The following is a 20,858-nucleotide window of genomic DNA, read 5'->3' on the forward strand; positions in this document are numbered from 1 at the left end:
TGAGAACGGAAATATGTGTTTCCCTGGAATTGGCCGCTGACTTGGCTGTGTCCGTGGGAACTGTGGGAAGGTGTCTTGGGCTGATGGCGTAACTACTAGCATGCAGTTTTTGCGTCTAAAAATTATTCCTTTTTTGTAGCAAAGAAATAACCGACATTGTCAAAGTTTTAATGTTTTGCGATAATGTGCCACGATATTTGCAATAAATGTCTAAAATTGTTAATTGGCAAAAACAGATAATTTATTTGCGCAAAAACTATGAATGCTATAAGATTTTGCAATGCACAAAGGTAAAAACGAAACGTTGGTATTAATTATTATCTATAATGTGAGCACATTTCTAACGGGGTAGCCAAAGTCTGATAACCTTTAAAGTTACCTACCGAAATGGTTCCGGCATGTATTTTTAATTCTATCTATTTTAATATGTGTAATAATTTGATAAAATTTGTTTCAGCTTTATAAATGTGACAAGTGCCAACTATCGAATCATTTTCGATCTTTGCAAAAGTTTGAATGTACATTATGATGGCTGTAAGTCGGACAGTGCTGCATGTTTAATGAATCTTAACACAAACAGAGCATTTTCCTTAGGAACGGCGTTCACGACTACTAGTAAGTTATTCTGATACTTTGGGATGTGTTGGAAAATCTATTTATTTGTGAAAAATTTATTATATTTACGTAAGGGACTGTTTTTCGATTTTCAGAAAATGGTACAGCTATATCAATTAACAGCGATAAGTGCACAGCGAAAGAAAAATATTCTTTGGTAGTACATTTTAATGGTTCAGTGGTAAGTTTATTTTAATCATTTATTGATTTTGTCTCAAAAATTATTTGTTTTTACTTGTTTTTTTGCTAAATTATCCGGTGATCCGGAAGATCCGGTGGGCAATTTGAATGCTAAATTACAGCTGAAATGATGCCAATGGCTCTAGAGCCAGCAGTATTCGAAAGTTAATACTTTTTGCAAAAACAGTGTAGAATTTAAGAAAATCTAATGAGCATAAACGATTTGCATTCATAATTTATTGACATTTGGTCTAAGAATATGAAAATCTATTTACTCCGTTTTTCGCATTATGATAGCAGTGTTAGTGTTCGATTTACTCCAAAACACAGCGAGATGAAGGAATGAAAACCTTTCGACATAATAATACTGAAACAACGTGATAAAGGAGTATATAAAATCTGAATTAAGAATAGTTTTTTAGACTTTATTAGGTATAACCAATTTGCCCTGTTTAAGTTGAATAAACATTTTTGTTTTTTTAAATCATAGAAAAGTTTAGACCTCCAAAAGTTTCTTAGAAAAAAATTCGACAAAAAGGCGCTTTATCCGATCTTGCACCACAAACATCATAGTTCTGTGCAATGGCAAAATAGAAAAGGAATTCGCGTTTGCTCTAAATTTACTTGTCAAGTGCGCAGTCCTACATGAAAAATATGTGTGTTTCTGTACATTTAATATTGACCTAGTTAATGCTTGAAATTCACAAATTTGTACTCTTGGAACGTGAGGCTGCACTTACCCCAACTTACCTTACTTTTATGTTATTATTAATAAAACGTCTAGGATTTTTAATATCCATACGGAAACCCGATAAATATACCGACAAACTTTTGGGGAAGGTAGAGGACTTGAAAACAACATTTATCCTTCATTTCCATGTGAGTAAAAACGAGTTAAAATTTTTAAAAAGTTGTAGTTTTTTGCTCTGACGAAAAATTAATGATACGTTAATTAACAGTGCTTTTTATTTTATTTGCGCCAAGCAAGAAACTTTTGAAAATAACTCTCACTCTTTGGCATTCACGACAGAAATGAAAGAGACAAAATAGTTTCTAAATTGAGCGAGGAATTTACGAAACTGTTTTTGAGTTCAGTGGCGTACTACAGAAAGCTTCGGGGAGGCCTGACCCCAAAAAAATATACTACCCTGTGTATTCTCACACTTTGAACGAGATGACTTGGAAACGTAACGTAGAATTGCAAATTTGAGCCAAATGTTTTGCAAACTGCGAGAACTCGAACGGAAAAATCTAATATTCTTAGACGGAAAACAAAAATACCCTTTCCGTAGAAAAACGAAAACTTTAGCAACTTAATTGACTGAGCAGGGCGATTGACAAAATAAACGGAGCTATCAATTTGTAATGAAATGATGTTCGCACAGACTTTTTTCCAAATTTTTCGCAAATGAAGAAAGCGCGGAAAATGTAACTGGTCATATAAAAATGAAAACCTCTTGATTGGCTTAGTCGATTAAATATGCAAATAACTCGGAAGGTACAGAAGACGGCTTTAACATCGAATACTTTTTTCTCTCTGCAGAAAGATTTAAACTTTGACCAAAAAAACATAACATTTGTGCTCCTAAAAGTGGTAAAAATGCTAAACACTGCATGATATGTATATTTAATTTTTTGGTTCTCTTATAGCCTAAATTTTGTCCAAGAATAGAGCGATGATTCTATCAAATAATTGTTCAAAAGAGATTATTGATTGAGAAAATATTAAAAGTGAAAAGTTAGGAAGTACTTAAGCGATGCGGCAAATTTGAGGGGCAGTAAATATGTGAAGCAAAAATGTGTGCTTTGATGTCTTTTACCACCCGTCAAAGTTTATCGTTATATTAATGGAACACACTTGAGCAAAAATATTTTTTTACATATTATAGAAGCGTCCATTTGCTCTTAGTCACTGAATTACCGGAAAAAAATATACAGGGTGTTCCGTAAACGCATGGTCGAAAGGGAACACGACCTGGATGAACCAAACTTTTATTAATAAAAAGTATGTGGCTTCTCTGCAATAATGGTTAAATAATTTTCTTTCCTGGGCTCCAGTCAAAATGTGAAATGAACAATATACAAATTTTTGTTTCACACTTTGGAGCCCAGGAAAGAAAATAATATAATAACAATTACACGCAGTCAGGAAAGTAAATCAAAATAATGGTTAAAGTTTTTTCGAAAAAAATGTGTTTGAAATATCGAGAGATACGGAAAAATGTAAGACTCATAATTTATGAAGCAAACAAGTTCATCTGTTTTGGGCAGGCGGTGAATTTTTCAGTGTCTTAGTACAAGAACTGCCAGAACTTTTTATCTTTCTGCTGAAATCAACTGATTTTTTTTTTGAGTTGATGCAGTAATGCTTTTTTGGTATTTTTGGGCTCTGTTGTCTTGTAGCATTCATAGTTTTTGCGCAAAAAATATTTCTGTTTACTCTATCTATAGCAGAGGAGCCAGATATATTTTCTTAATATAAGATAGTCGTATTTTTTTGAGCCAAGAAATGTCGCAGTACCATTCTGATCATGTGATTAAGGGATAACTTCTCTGGTACAAATTTGGATATATTTATATAAATGTCCCTTTCTAATAAAAGTGTCAAATATATATATTTTTTTGTTTCCAGAAAAGACCTATTTTATCAAAAGTTGATGGCCAATGCCAATTTCATATAGACATGCGACAACCTTTGGTCAACAGAGGAATCACAATATATGGCGAATTCATTGATTTAACCCCTTTAGCAAGATCGTATCGAATTCAAACACCGACAAGAAATTTCAGTATTAACATTGATCGAACAGAACCGTCGTGCCGGAACAAACAATTAGCAACTGAAAACGTTAATGCTTGTCAACTAGACGCAGATGGTCCAATACCTTTGTCACAAGATTCACATTTTTCCGTTATGTATAACGGAGAGAAAAACTTGCTGTTTTTTTCTGGTAGATATTCGGAAAATTACAAAAAAGGTAAAGTGATGATCACATCAACTTCAGATTAAACAGTTGCAAATACATATTTACAATTTTTCTACATAATGCTAGTCAATCATAAAACTGGTCGGTATAAAAAGTTTTTTCAAAAAAACATTTTTTCCTGAACATTATCAGACCATTAAGATATTATAATTAAGATAACAGTATCAGGCAATACATTCTTCGTCACTTTCCCTCTTATAAATTGAGCTTTTCACTTGGTCGGCTGGCCTCCAAGCGTTTGTTTCAGGGGTCCAAAAAGACGAAAAATCACAAGGTGACAAGTCCGGACCTTATCTGGCTATATCCATATACATTCGCTCATGGTTCCTTTAATATTGTTAGGATCTGACGGAATTTGAGTCGTGTCTATTCCTTAGCAGCCTAGAACTACCTAAACACCATTTTTCCCATGTCTAAGAACCATTTAAAATTAAAAAACACATCCATCCTGTTTATATTTTATATACTCTCGTATATCGACCATCCCCAACTTTACCCCAATTTTTTCATCTTCATTTATCAATGATCATGAGTTATTATCTGAACTATGTATACCGAACTTAATTTGAATCTATGATATGATATTTATACTATTTATTTACATTTAAGCCTTAGTTATACAAACCATATGCAACTCTTGAATACATGATATATTATCATTAGTAGATAAGCAGACCCTGTTTACCCTGTAAGTTTCAGTTAATTAATTCTCCTACCATTTGAGAAAAGTTGTAGTTTCTAAATAAATTGTTTTTTGAACAATTTCGGAAAGCAAGTTATTTAGCTGTGGCGATAAATATCAATCAGGGTTTTATTAAAGCAACTTTATTTATATTAAAACATATGACGGCTTAAGACACACACTTTATTTACTGAATGTTAAGATTTTTCGAATTTTTTAGCTGAAAGAAAGATTCAAATTGACTTAGTTTGCAACTGGGATAAGACTGCCGTGCAAAATAATGATCTTACTTTTGTCCCACAACAAAACCAAGGAAAAAAATATTGGTTCAAATTGGAGACGGCATTAGGATGTATTTCGCACACAATTAATTGGGTGGTAAGTATATACTGTACATGTGAACTTTTATGTCAGATTTCAATTTAACAATATACATTCAACTTTTGATCAAAACCACGTCTTTTAAATTGAGTTTACGTAGATAATTTATATGGCAAGTTTGTAATTAGTCAAAGTCAATATGTAATTGTTTAAAATGTACTTAGTCGATATTTCATTAGCATCATATCATCATATTATTAACAACTGTCTGATTCTCTCTATTATACCTACACATCTTACGAATATACCTATAAATATACATTACAATAATATTCGGGGTCAACCGCCTTCTATTGGCAATAATTATAATAATTAGGTGTTCACCAAATTTGTTTGATTTATGTAGGGTGATTCAGAAGGAAATTAAAATATTTTAAAGATGTGTAGGAAGTCGGAATAAGTAAAATAAGCTCGTACGTTCAAGTCCGATATTCGGTTTAGATTTACAGATATGTACTTTTATTAATTTTCATTTCGAAACTAACAAAAATTTATTTTCCTTTCGTGTTTATAAATTGATGTATTATTTGCTCTAGTGAACGTTGCGGCATTCGAATGCGAACTTTATCCATCCCCAAAGACAAAAATCCAGGAAACTGGATCCAGCGTTTGTCGAAAGTACTCAGTAAAATTACTTGAAAATAAGAAAACGCAGCAACATATAGATTGAGTCAGATAAAATTGCTACACACAAAAAGCGTTTTAAAGATTATTTTATGACGAGTAATTTAAAAGCTGAAGCCATTTGTTTTCACAAAATTTTTTAATGTTGCGGGTTGCGTTAAAATTTGTTAATTTAACAATTTTGCGGGTAAAATAGAAGGAACAGCATCTGATGATCTTTCTTCACTTTCAATGTTTGATGAACTTCCTCTAGACATCATTTCCTGATCTAATACCACACTTTCCTCTTGTACAATTATCATCCTGATCCTGATCGCGCAAAAGCTTTCACTTTTTAAATTCCTTCTTAAAACACTCTCATATAGTCAATTTTTTTGTTGGATCTTCGTTAATTTAGATTTAATTTGCAATTAATTCATTATGCACTTTGTTTTTTTATCTCTGTCGTAGTGTTCAGGTGATTTTATTTTCCACAATCAGTGATATAAAGAATGAATAAATTCCATAAATAACTGTTCGTGGAACACATTATGCTCATCAAAACCAAAATGACAATGGAAATCAAGGTGAAACAATAAAAAAAAATAGCTAATAACAAAACAAATGAAAATGGGACTTTGGGAATGGGAAATATATGAGCTTATTTTGACACTTCCTAGATTTTCACTTTCTTCTGAATCAGCCTGCATTCAGGTAGTTCTTAAATACATGGTTATTTTAAGATTCAACAAAACCATTTAATCTTTAACGTTTCAAATGTGTGCTTCGAGAGCCGAGATATATTAACTGTTGATGATTTGCCGCTCACAAATGAAACCAGTTATTACATACATTTTTGTGGTCCAGGACATCTGCCAAGTAAGTACTTGATTAATGCGATATTTTTCGAAAGTGTTAACTAAGTATGCGTTATATAAAACCATGACATTACGATAATTGAAACTAGTATAAATGTGTCAATATAATTTAAGAAAAGAATCATAATCTTAAAAGAATCAGAGCATTGCATCCAGCAAGCTTGTATTTTTCATAGATGCTCTAAAAACATGGAGAAATCATTGTCAAAAATAAACTTTCCTTAACCAGGGTTACAGAAGAGCATATCAACTAATTTAAATTATAATTTTATATTTTGAATATATTTTGTGGATTACTTTATAATGTGGTTATCAGACGACAAAGTTGATAAATTTCCCAATACCTTAAAAGTATTATGCAGCGATCTTTTAAAATCGCAAGAAGAAAATAAATGCGAATTAACAGAAAAAAATGCATGATAATCAATCTACATCAAACTGATTTTATTCTCAAATAGGGGCTATTATTCGGGTTATTTCTTGCACATAAAAATGATACGATGGCAAAAAATCAAAAAATCGTTTTTCGCCCTTGTATCAAAAATGTCTATAGTATTGTTTGAAGGGTAAAAAATTGCATTACGCGTAAAAGTGACATCTTTAGACTCCAGAAACTTCTAAAAGAAATTCTAAGCAGAAAAATAACTTGCGAGAAATATAGACAAAGACATATCTTTTGCAGAGCCCCTCTCGAAAGTAACAGAAACTCTAAATGGGATAGATATAAACAAAGGAACCTCTGTCTTAAGTTCGGGAATATCAAAAGAGGGCTTTGTCGAAGTTACAATTATAGGTAAGTTTTTATTGAAAAATTAATTTCTTAACAACTATACTAAAAGGTGCCTGAACACATCATACAGAGTATTCCTTAGTAAATGCGAATAATTTTATGAGATAATAATTCGTCAAAATATAGGAGGATTTATTGACAAATGCACATAAAGATTCAAAATTTGGTTTCTCAAGTAGTCAGCCACACCAATTTTTAAATTACAAGGCCGCACTAAACGAATGGGATTAATTTTCAAATTTAATAAAAATATATTAATAAAGTATATGATCAAAATAGCACTACCACGTTCTTCAGGCATTTAAATCCGCAATTTTTGCAGCAACACAATTTTAAGTGTAAACAATTTTTTTTTGATATCCTATGATTTCTTTTACTTGTAAGCATGTATGTTTTATTTACCAATAAAACGTAAATGTAATGTATGTAGTAAATACAGGGGGTGCAAGACTAGAAAGAACTATAGAAAGTGAGAGAAGAGAGAAGTAGAAAGAACTATAGAGTATTATATTATTTTAAAAAAAATAAAAGGACAATCTTTCCTTAAAAAAGATATTAATTTTTGATAATTCTTCCATTCATTTTTCACCATTCAGGAAAATCAAAATGTATGAATTCAAGTTATACGCAAAACCCGTATTGGAAAACCCAAATAAATTTCAGTTGTGATGAAAAAGAGCATGGACCAAGGTTCCTAGAAACCGGTTCGTGTTACACGTATTTCCTCTGGAAATCACCCCACGCTTGTCCAAAATACGTGAGTAATAAGAGATAGAAATCGACTTATTTTGCAGTATTACTTATAGCTCTTTTGCAGAATGCATCGCATTGTACCGATATGGCACCTCAGCATTCCTCTTGTATATTTCGCGATGGAGAGAAATATTTTAATCTATCTTCTCTAGATAAAACGCACACTTTGAAAGATAAAAACCTAGAGTTTAAATTTAATGTATGCGGTGCTGTAATTGATAAAGACGTTCCCTGCACGACAACAGTGTCGCTGGCTATGATAAACACTAGTGAAATTGATATTCGGAAAAAGTATGTACAATTGACGAAATCTTTAATAAGAGTGCTAATATTTGTAAACACTAGATATCTTTCGGAATATTTCAATACAACTGAGTGTGACTACTACAGCAATTAACAAACCCAAATATTGCCACAAATACGCACAGTTTACCAATTCTGATTTATTTTCCTGACTGCGTGTACTTGTTATAATATTCCTATCTTTCCTGGGTTTCAGTCAGTGTGAATTAAAAATTTTTGAAACGTTTATTTCATTACGTTTCGGCGAGACAACAAATCATTAGATTTAAAATTTTACACAAACTACAAACACCAAATCACGAATGTAGCGAAAAACAGGATTAAGATACAAAAAACTGCATTATTAGATATCAGCAAATATTAAATATTTTTACTTTATGAAAAAAGGCTTGATAATTTTTAAAACGAAGTAACGACTAAAAAGACAAAAGTTTCCTCTCGATGGTTTTTTTCTCCATTATTGGTCATGGGAAGTGAAGGACGAACATTTCTTACCCTTGAAGCCGAAAGATTTAGCTCCAAATAAATAAGACCAATATATTAAAATTGGATAATTAGTCTAAAAATTGGAAGTCTTTAAAATTTACCAAATAATTAGGCGCGCCCCTTTTTTCGAACTGACTGAAAAATTACTTGCGATTCAAAAACCTATTGTTATTTCATATTTAAATTAGACGATTACATACCAAACGTTTCAGTTATTATTATAGTGAAATCAAATCTTACTTTCTGAATCAATGCGTTGAGGAAATGAACATCAACGTTTAATTGTTTCAGATTTACATCGCTTGGAAAATATTACGACTATACGGAGGTAGATGGTAACTTAAAGCTTTTATTTATTACTGGCAGCTTTTGTGGTCCAACTGATTATCACAGTTCCATTATTTTTGAATGTGCGCAAGTTGAGGTAAGTTGATACAATTTTTTTTTATTTGTCGCCATTCTTTTAAGTAAAACCGTCGTAGGAAAATCCCATTCTTTTACCACAAAGAGACCGTTGCAATTATGAATTTCGTTGGAGAACACAACATGCCTGCCCATATTATCAATGCATGTTTACGGATTCACGCAGTAATATAAGGTATAAAAATTCATATAGTACCGTAGGCGACTAAGTCCCAATTAATTCAAATGTTTTAGGATTCATTTGCAACATGTGCATCCCATAAAATTGGTAGGCGGAACATATACCGCTGAATTTCATGTTTGTGAGCGTTTTTATTCCTTCTGCGCTTCGGACAAGAGTAAGTTTCTATCAATGTATTTTGTTATTTACAGTTTTCATTCTCCTATGTATCTGTTAATAGTCATTTTTCTGTTAAGATTCGATTGAAGTATCATTGAGGAAACTAGATATACAAATGGAAATAGTAGGTTGTAGAAATCATTTCATGTGGTTTTGATCTAAATAATATTATCCAAAAATGTTTCCTAAGAGAAGTAAAAAATCCGCAGTAGAGTTCAAAGACGGACCTTTGTTTTGGTTTTTTTTCAAGTGTTTCTTCTTATTTTAGGAGCTCATTGGGTATGCCATCAGATCTTGCGGCTTTTTTGTTTTTAATTTTCCTTTGGTAACCTGAGTTCTTCGCTTGTAATATCTACGATATAATCGTTGTCGACAACAAACAAAAATTTTAAGTGTTTAATTCTGATTTTATAGATGCTTGCTTATTTGGTTCATATTAACTTATTGATCTTCAATGAACCTATTTCTTTTAAGAGGAATTCTTGGATCAAATCGGTATCAAGTAATCTTTATGTCTTCTTTTGTCAGCTTAGTTTCCGACACCCGGCCTGTATACAGCTTGGATATTTTTTATGTGAATATTTTTAATAGCATCCAGTGTTTTGCGTTGATTTAATTAAATGTTTGAAAAATATATTTTTTACCGTGTTTTGCTTTTAAATGTAAAATTATAGAACTTCTGACTACTGGGCTTTGATATTACAGCTTTTCCCGATACATATATCTGGCTCAGGTCTATATCTTGATTTTTAATTCATCATCAATATTATCAGTTAGTTAACTTTGGTATTACGTTCATATTTTTTTTTGTTAATTAGGTTATTAATATTTTGGGATAGGCGAGGAAGAATAACCTTCGACGTCACTTTTGTAGCATCTTTCTAATTGCAATGAAGTCATTATTATTATTAATGTGCAAATTCGTATTTTTTGTTCGTTTCAGATTGCACTGATGTTAAGTTTGGCGATATTAGACCAACTTTTTTGAGCAATATGACTTCTTTAGACATATTTGTGGATATTCCGTGCAAAAAAACTGATGACTTTAATCAAGTTACTTTCAATTTCATTTGCGAGGATATTACATATAATGAACACTTCGGTCCTTTCAGACGAAGCGGTTGCAATATAATTCTTGATTATTACACTAGTTACGTATGCCGTTTTCAGGTGAGGAAAAGTTTTGTGATTATTTTTGTATTGTGTATATTTTCTTGACTGTATTTCAACTTAATTCAAAAGAAATTTCTGGGTTCCAGTCAATTTTATTGTTTACCATTTAATATTTGCTTTTCTTTTTCAATCAAAGATTTTTTAAGGGCTTGCCAAATGTGAAGACAAACTGATGATGGTGGAGAAAAACACCGAAACGTTTTTGTAACATTTTAAATGCTAAACAATAAAATTGACTGGAACCCAGGAATTTCTTTTGTATTATTTTTGTAGCAAGTTTACATATATTTTCTAATAACTTCAGAATGATAGTGTACCCAGAGAATCGGCAAAGTTACACTTTGCAGACAATATTACGAGAAATTTAGTTCCGGTAGAAAACAGGGTCAATCCCAGTTTAAAAAGCCAGCGTAACAAATGCCTTTTTACAAGTCCATTTACTGACAAGCTGTTAAACCCTTACAATCTTACCAATAATGTAAGTATATGTATTTAGAATTTCAATATTATTTTAATATGTTTCTAGTCTTTTTTGACAGAAAATCTGAGAAATGTTCATTAAAAATAAATTCTGGGTATAAATAATATGCTAGTTAAACTGACTGCCCTAGTTCTAGCGGGTCTCAAACAAACTTGTTTTTAATAAAACGTCTGTATTCGAGAGAGTAGAAGTTGAGGATCAGGTGAATTTAACTTTTATGCACTGTATCTTCTCAGTGCATATCGATCTAAAAAACTGGGCATCTCTTATTCTGAACAAGCTCTTTATGTAATATTTTCGATGGACAACGTTTTTTCTTGTTTTTGGATGATACAATTCAAAACTCAAATTTCTTTAAGCGTGCTATGTGAGCTTCTGTACATATTTTTTAATCATGAATACATTGAGTGATTCAAAAACCGATATCCTAAGCTCAATGATATTATAAGTTTATTATGTACATTTTAAATATGTTAGTTTTTAAATTAAGTTCTGCACAATTTTTCTGTTTTAGGAATCTTTGAAAAAATATTGTCCAATAGCGATATTCAATGATACGTATCGTTTTGTGAAATTAGTTTACAATTCGAGTCAACCATGTAAAGTGGGTCAAAGTAAGTTGTTTTTTTTACTTGATTTATCAATTCTTTATCATGATAATGATAAACTCTAATGTAGTCAAGGGTGGACCCAGAGGAGGGTCATTACCCCCCTCCCCCTTGTGTTGGGTTTATGTCAACTAATGATAATTTTTTAAATTTCATTGACAATTTAAAAAATATTGATCTGGACCACTTACAGCCTAGGAAGGTACTGGACGGCGAAAAACTGCAATAATTTGACGGATCCTGGCCGCTGAAAACTCCGAACACGAGTCGTTTAACAAAAAATATATTTTTTTCATTTTGGGAAACAACGTGAAATTTAAATGGTTTGGCCAAGATCACAAGCAACGTTTTAACGTGCCATCTGCCAATGGCAAAGCAATGCTAAACTTACCGAAAGCTCCATTATACCACCTGAAAAGAAAGAAGACAATCTGTAGTTTTACATAAACTTAGACTAAAACCCCGTTATTCGTTTGAAAAGAAATAGAGAACTGAATGAAACTTTAATTGTTTTTCGAAAAACTAAACTCAGTTCAAGTTATGGGTTTATAAATTAATAATCCTTCTTACCTTCATTCTGCGAACTGGTGCCCCATCCTCCATTACCTATCTATTAATACTCAAAAAGCACAAACTACAGTTGACCTCACAATGAATATCCAGACGAGTTGAAAATAAATGTGGATTACACTCAGCAATTAACAGATAAGATTATCGACCGTCCTTGCCTAAATCGCACTAAATTGGTACATTTACCCCGTTTATTCCGGCGACCGATTTCGTCCGTTGCCCATAATAGACTGAACTAAATGTTCAGCTTTCCTCAAAAAACTCACACACTATTAAGGTGTTTATCGCGTTAAAAACGCACCGAGCCACAGAACTTATATAATGATATAATCGTTTGCTTGCTGGCCCTTCGGATGACTCAATTGTTTACTATGCTGTCCGATTTCAGTTTTATTTCGTTGAAAATTTTCTAGAATGTTCCAGTTCGCGATCCAATTGGTTTGGATATTTAGCCTAAACAAAGTTGCTTTCTCGGCCAAAGATAAACAAACATTGCCGTTCAAGCGGCGACTTTTGTATGCTTAATTAAATACTCGCTCTCCGATCAATCGCTTGCAGAATTTTCATGTAAATTGAAATTTTTTTTAGCTGGATTCGTTCAGAGTCCAATTGTTCGCAGATCCACCAAAATTTAAGTAACGCATTAACAAACCATGCAATGATGTGTGAACGTTTGACTTTGATTGTTTATTAAGAGCGACGGAAGTTGATTTTCACACGACCTCTCGTATCTATCTTGGCAAATTGTTAAATCGCTTTTAAATTCTGCATTTTTGTATTGAATTGGGTAAAGTTATAACTGAGTCAAGAAACGTACTCTTAGTAAAAGTAAAAAAAAATCACAAATGTTGTTTTATATAGAAAATGCGACGTTTAAGGCTCTATCCCAATGAGATTTAATAATAAAATAATTTTGTTAATTTTTGCCAGTGACGTGGGTACCTGCACGCTACCGAATTTGTTAAAAAAAATGGTATGCCACTATATTTTTTAATTATTACAAATACTTTTCAAATTCCTTGTTCTTGTAGATGATGAATTAATAATTGTATGATGAGGATTTTCTTGAAATTTGTGCTTCAGAAAAGGTTGTAATATCTGTTATTTTTTATTGACTAAACTTTTGCATAGTTTTCGTGTCACATTGTACATCTGTGTTAACTTCTTCCAAAATGATTTTGGCACCAATATTGCGCAAAATAAGGCAATTATAAGGCACATCCCAATTTAGATCGTTTTGCAATCATAAAATTTATTAAGAAAGGTTTTAAGGATCTTTGTTAACAACTTAAATAATTTCGAATCTTTTCTTTCTCCAATTTCATTTGCAAGTAGTTCTTCTCATTGTTCTGTTATTGCTATTAAGGGTTTATCTATAGACAAACTTTATTTACTTTTATTTAGTGTTAATTAAAAAATAATGGATATTGTAATCTTTTTTAAACACTGTAATTCGGGAAATTGGAAGCTTTAAGAAAACCTGAGTAATTGCAAAGTCAATTAACTTTTTAATAGTGAGACAGAAATGCTACATGCCGTTAAGCAAAAAAACAAGGCTACGAAGAAACACAAAAATTTCTTTATATTATTAATGATATCGTTGATAATTTTTGTTAATATTTCGAAATAACTTCTTTTTGTTTTAGATATGTCCTATGAAATTTACCTTTTATGCACAAATACCATGAAACCTGCATTAACAGTGAGTCATATACATCTTTTACTTTGAGTTTTTTCTGTACCTACTGTTTACTTTTTTATTTCAGGAGAACACATGTTTGTTGCCTTCTAACTACACAAAACCTGAGTATTGCAACTTTTTCATACCGGATATGGCAAAGTCTAGTTTATTAGTTCCCGGAAGTAAGTAGTTTTAAAGAAATCATCTATGGCGTAGTTATTATTGAAATCTTCAAAAGATTGAGAGCGAAAATGATTGAATTTTGAGTTTGTCAGATTAATTGAGCCAAATTCTATCTTTCATGGCGACTGATAATTTTTCAGTAATAGCTTTTGCAGATTATGTAAAATACCCATATTAACAACATTCATTCTTCAGAATATACGAATACATATGTATATAATTTTCGTTTAAACTCATTATACATTTTTAGGTATAATAGGATGTATTGCCCTAGTGATTGTCTTGGTCCTGGGACTTGTACTAGTTAAAAGAGGCTGCTGTATTCGTAGTCAATACAGATCCAGCGAACTGATGTGCATATATGAAAAGGTAAGTGTTTTAGTTTTTTAAATCGTTTCAAAACCACGATTACTTCATATTGATGATTTTTCTCTATTACTTCACTAGAATTTTATCGGTTTTGTTAAAAAATAATAATACTGGATAATTTTTATTCCAACAACTGATCAGATCATCGTCTGTAGCGACTATTAAAAGAATAGTTTCGAATATGCCAAATATCATCTTTCAGAATGTCCAACTTTGAGCCGCTATATAAGCTGGGTATTCGCTAGTTCAACTACCGATGAGGGCGCTGCGAAACTTCAACATTACTCACCATTGTTAACTGCAAAAATCATGAATACATTATTCATACCTTCCTGACATCACATAGTTTAAGTCTATAACATTAAACAATACTTACACACTTTTCAATATATTTCTATCATTACAAGCTTGCAAAAGCTGAGCAGATCTAAACAAAATAAGTCACAATGGCATTTAATAAAAATAAGTATCAAATTTTACTAGTGTCGTTATAATTAGCCGCCAGTGGGCGCTTCGACTTTTGAACTAGCGAATATTGCCTTTATAACTAGCAGAAATCATCAAGTATGTTCGAATCATCTTTACACTCAAATGGAAGAACACATCCTGAAGATATAGTTATATTTTTGTATTAATAAGCGTGTAAATTTTGTTTCATTTACCATATAACTTGTATGCATTTGCTAGACATCACAGGGGATACAAATAGCTCGAAATAATTTTTTTGTTCAATTCTTGATTATCATCAATTAATTTGACGTATTGTTTCAACTATAGCTGTGATGCCAAAATTCGTCATTGACGCAAGATCCAAAGATGTGCTTGAATTTCAATTGTTGTTAATATTTTTTAAGTTTCAGTATGTTATTTTTTTAGATTTTGCTCGTGGGAAAGAGTTCCTTTTAAGTTAAGGAATATATAATAGAACCCCGATATGAATTGAACAAAACTATTAAGTTACTTATACATCGAGAATTGGTTTAATTTATTAACGTTCATTATTCGTCATTTGCATTCACGTTATTCAATGCGAGTGTATTTGATCAGCTATCATTAATTTATATTTGACTAGTTTTTTTATTTATTATATCCGTTAAACTTTTTAAATTTATTTTCGGGTGTGTGTGTGTGAGATACATTGGTTATAATTAAGTTAAGGCTCTCGAGATGTTTGTTAATTTAGATATTATTGTTTTATTCTCGGAAATGTTTTTATACTTGAATATAAAGGGTTCCAATAAGAACGACGGTTTTGAATTGCGCAAATTTTTTTGTATCATGATTAGACATTAAGAAAAAGGCCGTTCGGCAGTTATTTATCGTTTTGGATCTGGGCGACATTGGCCGCCCAGATCATGTGATTTAACGCCTTTGGACTTTTTTTAAAGTCACAAGTTTACGTGAACAAAGCAACGATTGACGCCTTAAAAGATGAAATTCAACGCTGTATCTCTGAAATACCGCAAAATTCATGCGCAATAGTCCTTGAAAATTTTACAAAAAGAGCACGTCTGTGCCAGCAAAGCCGAGGCACCGCTCATTTGTTCGATGTCTTATTCCTTTCATAACCTCATGATGTGCACTTTATTTTTTAAATAAATGTTTCAAACATGCTACAAATATATTTTATTTGTAGCATAGCATAGTATTGATTGAAATTTAAGTACGTCGTTCTTATTGGAACACCTTTTGCATGTATTTTGTACTATGTGGTTCATGTTTAGTTTTTTCAACTAAAGGGCTGCTTTGGATGATTTATAAAACAGGATAACCAGATGAGACTCATGTTTAAATTTTGAACATAATTGGATAAGACCAACAAATTTCATTCAGTAATTTTTTATTGTTTAATACTCTTTTATACCCGTACAGTACTCGAAAACCCATCTCAAGAAATACATTATAATCAATTATACGAATCTCTTTCATTTCATCTAAATCCCAAGTAGAAGTCCTAGAAGCTTTAAAACCTCGCAGCTTCGTTTCAAAACTTGTGGGATTGCGTGAGGAAAAGGAGAAGTAAAATCCAGAACATTTGTATAATAGATTTATTAGACATTGCCACACAAGGCTTTACTTAGTAATAGAATAATAATAATATGTAAACAGTTTGTAGTTTGATAAATGATAAGGAAAACAAACTTTTTTTGGCATTTACTAATTTTTTCTTGCACGATATATAATATGGCTCAAACTATAGATAGACAGAAAAATAATGTGCTAATAAAAAAAACGTAATATGATTAACACAAACCACGTTGTCTAATAACAAAGAGTCCAAAAATTAGTGCAACCTGTGTTATTCTAGTAGCAAAAATCTCAGGAAACGAATAGTAAATAGCGTCGATTTAATCACGTTGTGCTTTAGAGAAGCTTGCCTGAGGTTTTTTTTCGATATAGTACAACCAAGAGTAAGAACGCTGAATGTAAAGCCTCGACTACCTTTAGAATGTACTGGGCGCTAGTAACATCTTAAAAATAATATCACTAATTTTATTAACTCCTCTCTCAAAATAAGTTAATAAGAAATAACCGTTAACTCGTTACCCACCCACCCAGAATAAATTCTAAGCAAGAAAAATCATTTGAAAACCCGCCTATTGTTTCACATATTTGAACTAGTATAGATTGAGGACTGTAATCTTGTTACACATAAGCAATTTGGTCATCTGTTAGATATGCTAAAGCTGACTAGAATCTATAATCAAATAAAGGGTGTTTTTTTATTACAAGTTGTATCCACTAATCAGGTATTCCAATTAAAAAAATGCTTCATTCAGCTTCTGTTATTGCCAAGGCTCGATAATATTCCAAACAAAAAAAAACAAATCAATAACGCAGTTTAATAAACCTAAACAAATCCTAACAAATACTACTTGCACATTAAAGAATGAGGATATGAAACTAAAACCGAACATTCTCTAAATTAAAACAAATGGACATATTCATTAGATGGTCTTTTTCGGGTAAGCAAACCGATAAGCCTGTGTGTTAATCGAATTAAAAATCTTAGGAAACAGTTGAGAGCAAATCTGATATGGTAACATTAAGATTGTGAATTAAAAAGCCAATATTTGTATATAGAGAAGCCTTAATTTGTGAAGAGTAACGTTACATTTTGAACTATCCAACTCACAAGATTAATATAAAGGGAAAGTAGCTAACCAGTAAACATTGCAAACCTATGAGAAAGGTTGGTTGGTATTAACAGTTTTAACAACTTTGCAAGAAATGTTTCATTTTAGGTGGTCCAGAATGTTTTCAGTTTTTACTGTACACTCGATATTGCACTTGTAAATTTCGATCAATGTAAGAGCAAGCCATTCGGTAAAAGAGATAATTTCAGCGTACGTAGATTAAGTCAATATATTGAATAGGTGAAAATTTTATTTTCATTCATATCCTTTGAAGCTTTCTGAGATAATTGAAATGTTGAGCGTTTGATTATATAAATTGCCGGCTTAAAAAAACTGGCGTTGAGTACGGCGTAATTTTGATGTTAGTGAGGCGTTGGGACCACCATTACAAACCCGAAAATATCTCCTGAATTTGCAACAAACCCTTCTTTGGGAGGCCCGAAAAACATTTAAACAATATTGGCTATATACATAACAAAGAAGCTAAAATGACAAGTACATAGCTAATAATTTTTATTTATTTAATAAAAACTAAACGTCGGAAGTATAATTTCAGTGGCAATAATAAGGTAATGGTAATCGAACAGACAAGTCTTCTAATTTACACAATGGCAGTTGGTCAGCTTTGGAAGAGAATTTTAATTGTGCGTGCAACTCTTTGTTTTAAAATGCTCTTCCAAAAATCTACGTTCCAAATGATCATGCTGCCGCAGAGTAAGTATTCAGTGTCCGGCACAATCTACCCTGACGCAACACTCAGTACTTTGGTACAAAGGGTTCAGACCAGAAAAATATTGAAATCTAATTAAAACCCCTTAACTTTCCCACGAAAACCGTAGCTGAACCGACAACCTGCCATATTGGCCCGGTCACAACGCACTGTCCACCTGAAGCACTCGAATTATTCGTCCTAAGCGCGAGAGGCACGTAATTTTGCTAATATTATCGATAACTATCAATTAAGATCGCACCGATCACGAAACACGCCTCGGCTTCACTAAGTCAGTAATTAATAGATAGTAATGCGAATTTGATTTTAGACACACCCACTGAGTTGAGATACTCAGACGGCTGTGGTCCGTGTGGCGGGGCTCAGATCTTCTGTATCTTTTCACCAACCACAACGGGGTTGTTACGTCTAATTTCTTGAGCTCCCATTTCCCTGTAGTTAAAACTGCAGTCGTGCTTATCGCTGTATCGGTGAACGGCACAGAAAAGACCCCCACAGCGGCATTCAAAACCTGGAAAAAATACATCAAATTAAGATTAGTAAACCAATTGCATTCCTTTCATTTTATCCAATCTGATTACTTTTTATATTGAAATTATTTCCTAGCCTTATCAACAGCGTCATAAAGTAACTGGGAGCGATTTTAAGAAGTATGTATGAACACTGCAGAGGAAAAGTGAACTTAATGATACGATTCCAGTAAACTTCCGCTTATAGAAAACTTCAATTGGAATTACAGCATTTTTCCTCAAACTAATACCATTTTTTACCTAACTAATGAATCCATTTATAGAAAAACAACAATTTTCAAATCAACGGAACCCCAGAGTACCCCTCTTAACAAAACTTGATTACACTGCCTAATTTACTGTTTTGTACTGTGTACTAGACCAGAAATCGAAATGTTTCATAGCATAGAGTTGATGGGAAAATTAATATTATTCAATTAAAACTAAGGAAGTCTTGGAATTAGTAAGAATAGAAATAAATTTCAGATAGTACACCGAATGGAAAACTGTTAAATCGAGTAACAAAGATGTATTTTCTGAAAAGCACATAATATCCATGGCATTAGTAGTAGAGCATCAAGATCTACGGTAAAAAAAGTCAGTTCTCAAAGGCGTAATGAAAAAATCCGGACTTTTTTTGAACATTTACATTCCTAGCACAATTCAAATTTCGAAACTAAATCCTATTTTGCAGCTAGTAATAGACGCAGTTTAGGCAATAATTTGATAAAAAAAAAGGATTGTCAAAAACAGGGTGTCGCAAAATTCAGTTTAATCAATAGCACTTCTTCGCAGATCTGAAGTGATTTTTCTAATATTATATGACGTTGCAGACGAGAAAAAATCTTTGGAGGAGCAAAAAATTTGAAAAACACCCCATAAACGATTTGAACATTTTTATTTCACAGTTTCACTGAAACCCAGGAAAGAAAAAATATAATAACAATTACACGCAGTCAGGAGAATAAATCAAAATTTGTAACTATGTATAAGATAGACCTCATATCTCAAAAGAAGTTTATTTACAGAGTGGTCCCAAAAACATAAACTGTTTCGTCTTGCAGTGATCATTTTTTTTGAAACCCAGTAGTAAAATGGGCTCATGTCGAAGTTAGGCCTTTAAAAAGTTAGACCTATTTTTTTATATGCAGGGTTAAATGGATGAACGATATATTTGAAAATTAGCTTCACTTTAGTTGAAGTCTATCACTCACTATCACAGATTTCGGGGGCATATCTGATTTGAGTAATTTCTCATGAACCCCGTTATATCAGAAATAATATAATAAATAATAAGATCAGAACACTTATCGCTGCAAGAGCAAAAAAGCAGACTTTTTTAGGCCACACTATAAATAGAAGCGATGGCCGAAAATTTCAAAAACTCTTTCGAGTATTTTGGTTTATTTGTAAACTTTTGGAGTCAGCATCCAACAAAACTCTTTTATTGTCCGCTAGGAGTATGCCGAACTTTTGCATTTTTTCATTTGCCACTCTGTAGAAAAAATGTCCACGCTGTTTAACTGTTATCAAAACGTTGACTAACAGAAAACAAATGGTACTCAATAACGTTTCAAACACAAATAAAAGCAATCAGAATTTATCCAGTTCCAAACTTAGGGCAAATTTGACTGTGTAATGTTAATTTTGTTGACCAGTTTATTTCCATACAATCTTTAGAAAAGGTAAACATGCCCTTTATGCATAGAGATAAATGTGTGTTATTTGTTACTGTGATTAATTAACTTTTAAGTTCAAATAATGAACAAGTTAGTTCCTAATGGAGTTTAATGTGCTGGAATGAGGGTCATATTAGACTGCTTCGAACGGCGCCAGTTCATTCTGTTTATTTATTCAAAATTATTTGGTAACATTTCGCAGTTTCCCACATAATTCATGCCAATAAAGCCAAATTTCAAAGAGTGTTAACTCAATTTGTTGCGTAGGGAAAACCTTTGAAAAAAATTATGCTGTCGCTGAAGGAAGAAGTAAAGCA

At 32.1% G+C, this 20,858-nt stretch overlaps 2 protein-coding genes across 11 annotated transcripts in view; one reads left to right on the forward strand and one right to left on the reverse strand.

The window, feature by feature from the left end:
• The window catches only part of LOC109533439 (cation-independent mannose-6-phosphate receptor), a 25,043-nt gene extending 7,828 nt beyond the window's left edge, over positions 1-17,215 (forward strand). The window contains exons 1-20 of one of the 6 annotated variants that reach the window (XM_048660927.1): positions 12-88; positions 140-290; positions 458-615; positions 711-796; positions 3,428-3,773; positions 4,685-4,842; positions 6,192-6,327; positions 7,009-7,119; positions 7,713-7,873; positions 7,934-8,160; positions 8,950-9,082; positions 9,141-9,256; positions 9,316-9,419; positions 10,365-10,591; positions 10,899-11,072; positions 11,590-11,689; positions 13,900-13,955; positions 14,020-14,116; positions 14,368-14,486; positions 14,628-14,710. In XM_048660927.1, the coding sequence (XP_048516884.1) occupies positions 259-290; positions 458-615; positions 711-796; positions 3,428-3,773; positions 4,685-4,842; positions 6,192-6,327; positions 7,009-7,119; positions 7,713-7,873; positions 7,934-8,160; positions 8,950-9,082; positions 9,141-9,256; positions 9,316-9,419; positions 10,365-10,591; positions 10,899-11,072; positions 11,590-11,689; positions 13,900-13,955; positions 14,020-14,116; positions 14,368-14,486; positions 14,628-14,651 (2,565 nt within the window). In that variant the 5' untranslated portion in view covers positions 12-88; positions 140-258 and the 3' untranslated portion in view covers positions 14,652-14,710. Of the gene's footprint in view, positions 1-11; positions 89-139; positions 291-457; positions 616-710; positions 797-3,427; positions 3,774-4,684; positions 4,843-6,191; positions 6,328-7,008; positions 7,120-7,712; positions 7,874-7,933; positions 8,161-8,949; positions 9,083-9,140; positions 9,257-9,315; positions 9,420-10,364; positions 10,592-10,898; positions 11,073-11,589; positions 11,690-13,899; positions 13,956-14,019; positions 14,117-14,367; positions 14,487-14,627; positions 16,402-16,435 lie in introns of those variants that run through there. The other 5 variants (XM_048660926.1, XM_048660924.1, XM_048660925.1 and 2 more) reach the window with 5 other exon arrangements.
• The window catches only part of LOC109533438 (AN1-type zinc finger protein 6), a 53,425-nt gene continuing 49,086 nt past the window's right edge, over positions 16,520-20,858 (reverse strand). For all 5 annotated transcript variants that reach the window (XM_048660965.1, XM_048660967.1, XM_048660966.1 and 2 more), the window contains one exon: positions 16,520-18,864. In XM_048660965.1, coding sequence (XP_048516922.1) covers positions 18,716-18,864 — 149 coding nt within the window. In that variant the 3' untranslated portion in view covers positions 16,520-18,715. The remainder of the gene's footprint in view (positions 18,865-20,858) is intronic.

Source organism: Dendroctonus ponderosae, unplaced genomic scaffold (assembly GCF_020466585.1).
Source record: "Dendroctonus ponderosae isolate FM_Combo_2020 unplaced genomic scaffold, Dpon_F_20191213v2 Dpon_F_20191213_1, whole genome shotgun sequence".
Classification (NCBI taxonomy): Eukaryota; Metazoa; Arthropoda; class Insecta; order Coleoptera; family Curculionidae; genus Dendroctonus; species Dendroctonus ponderosae.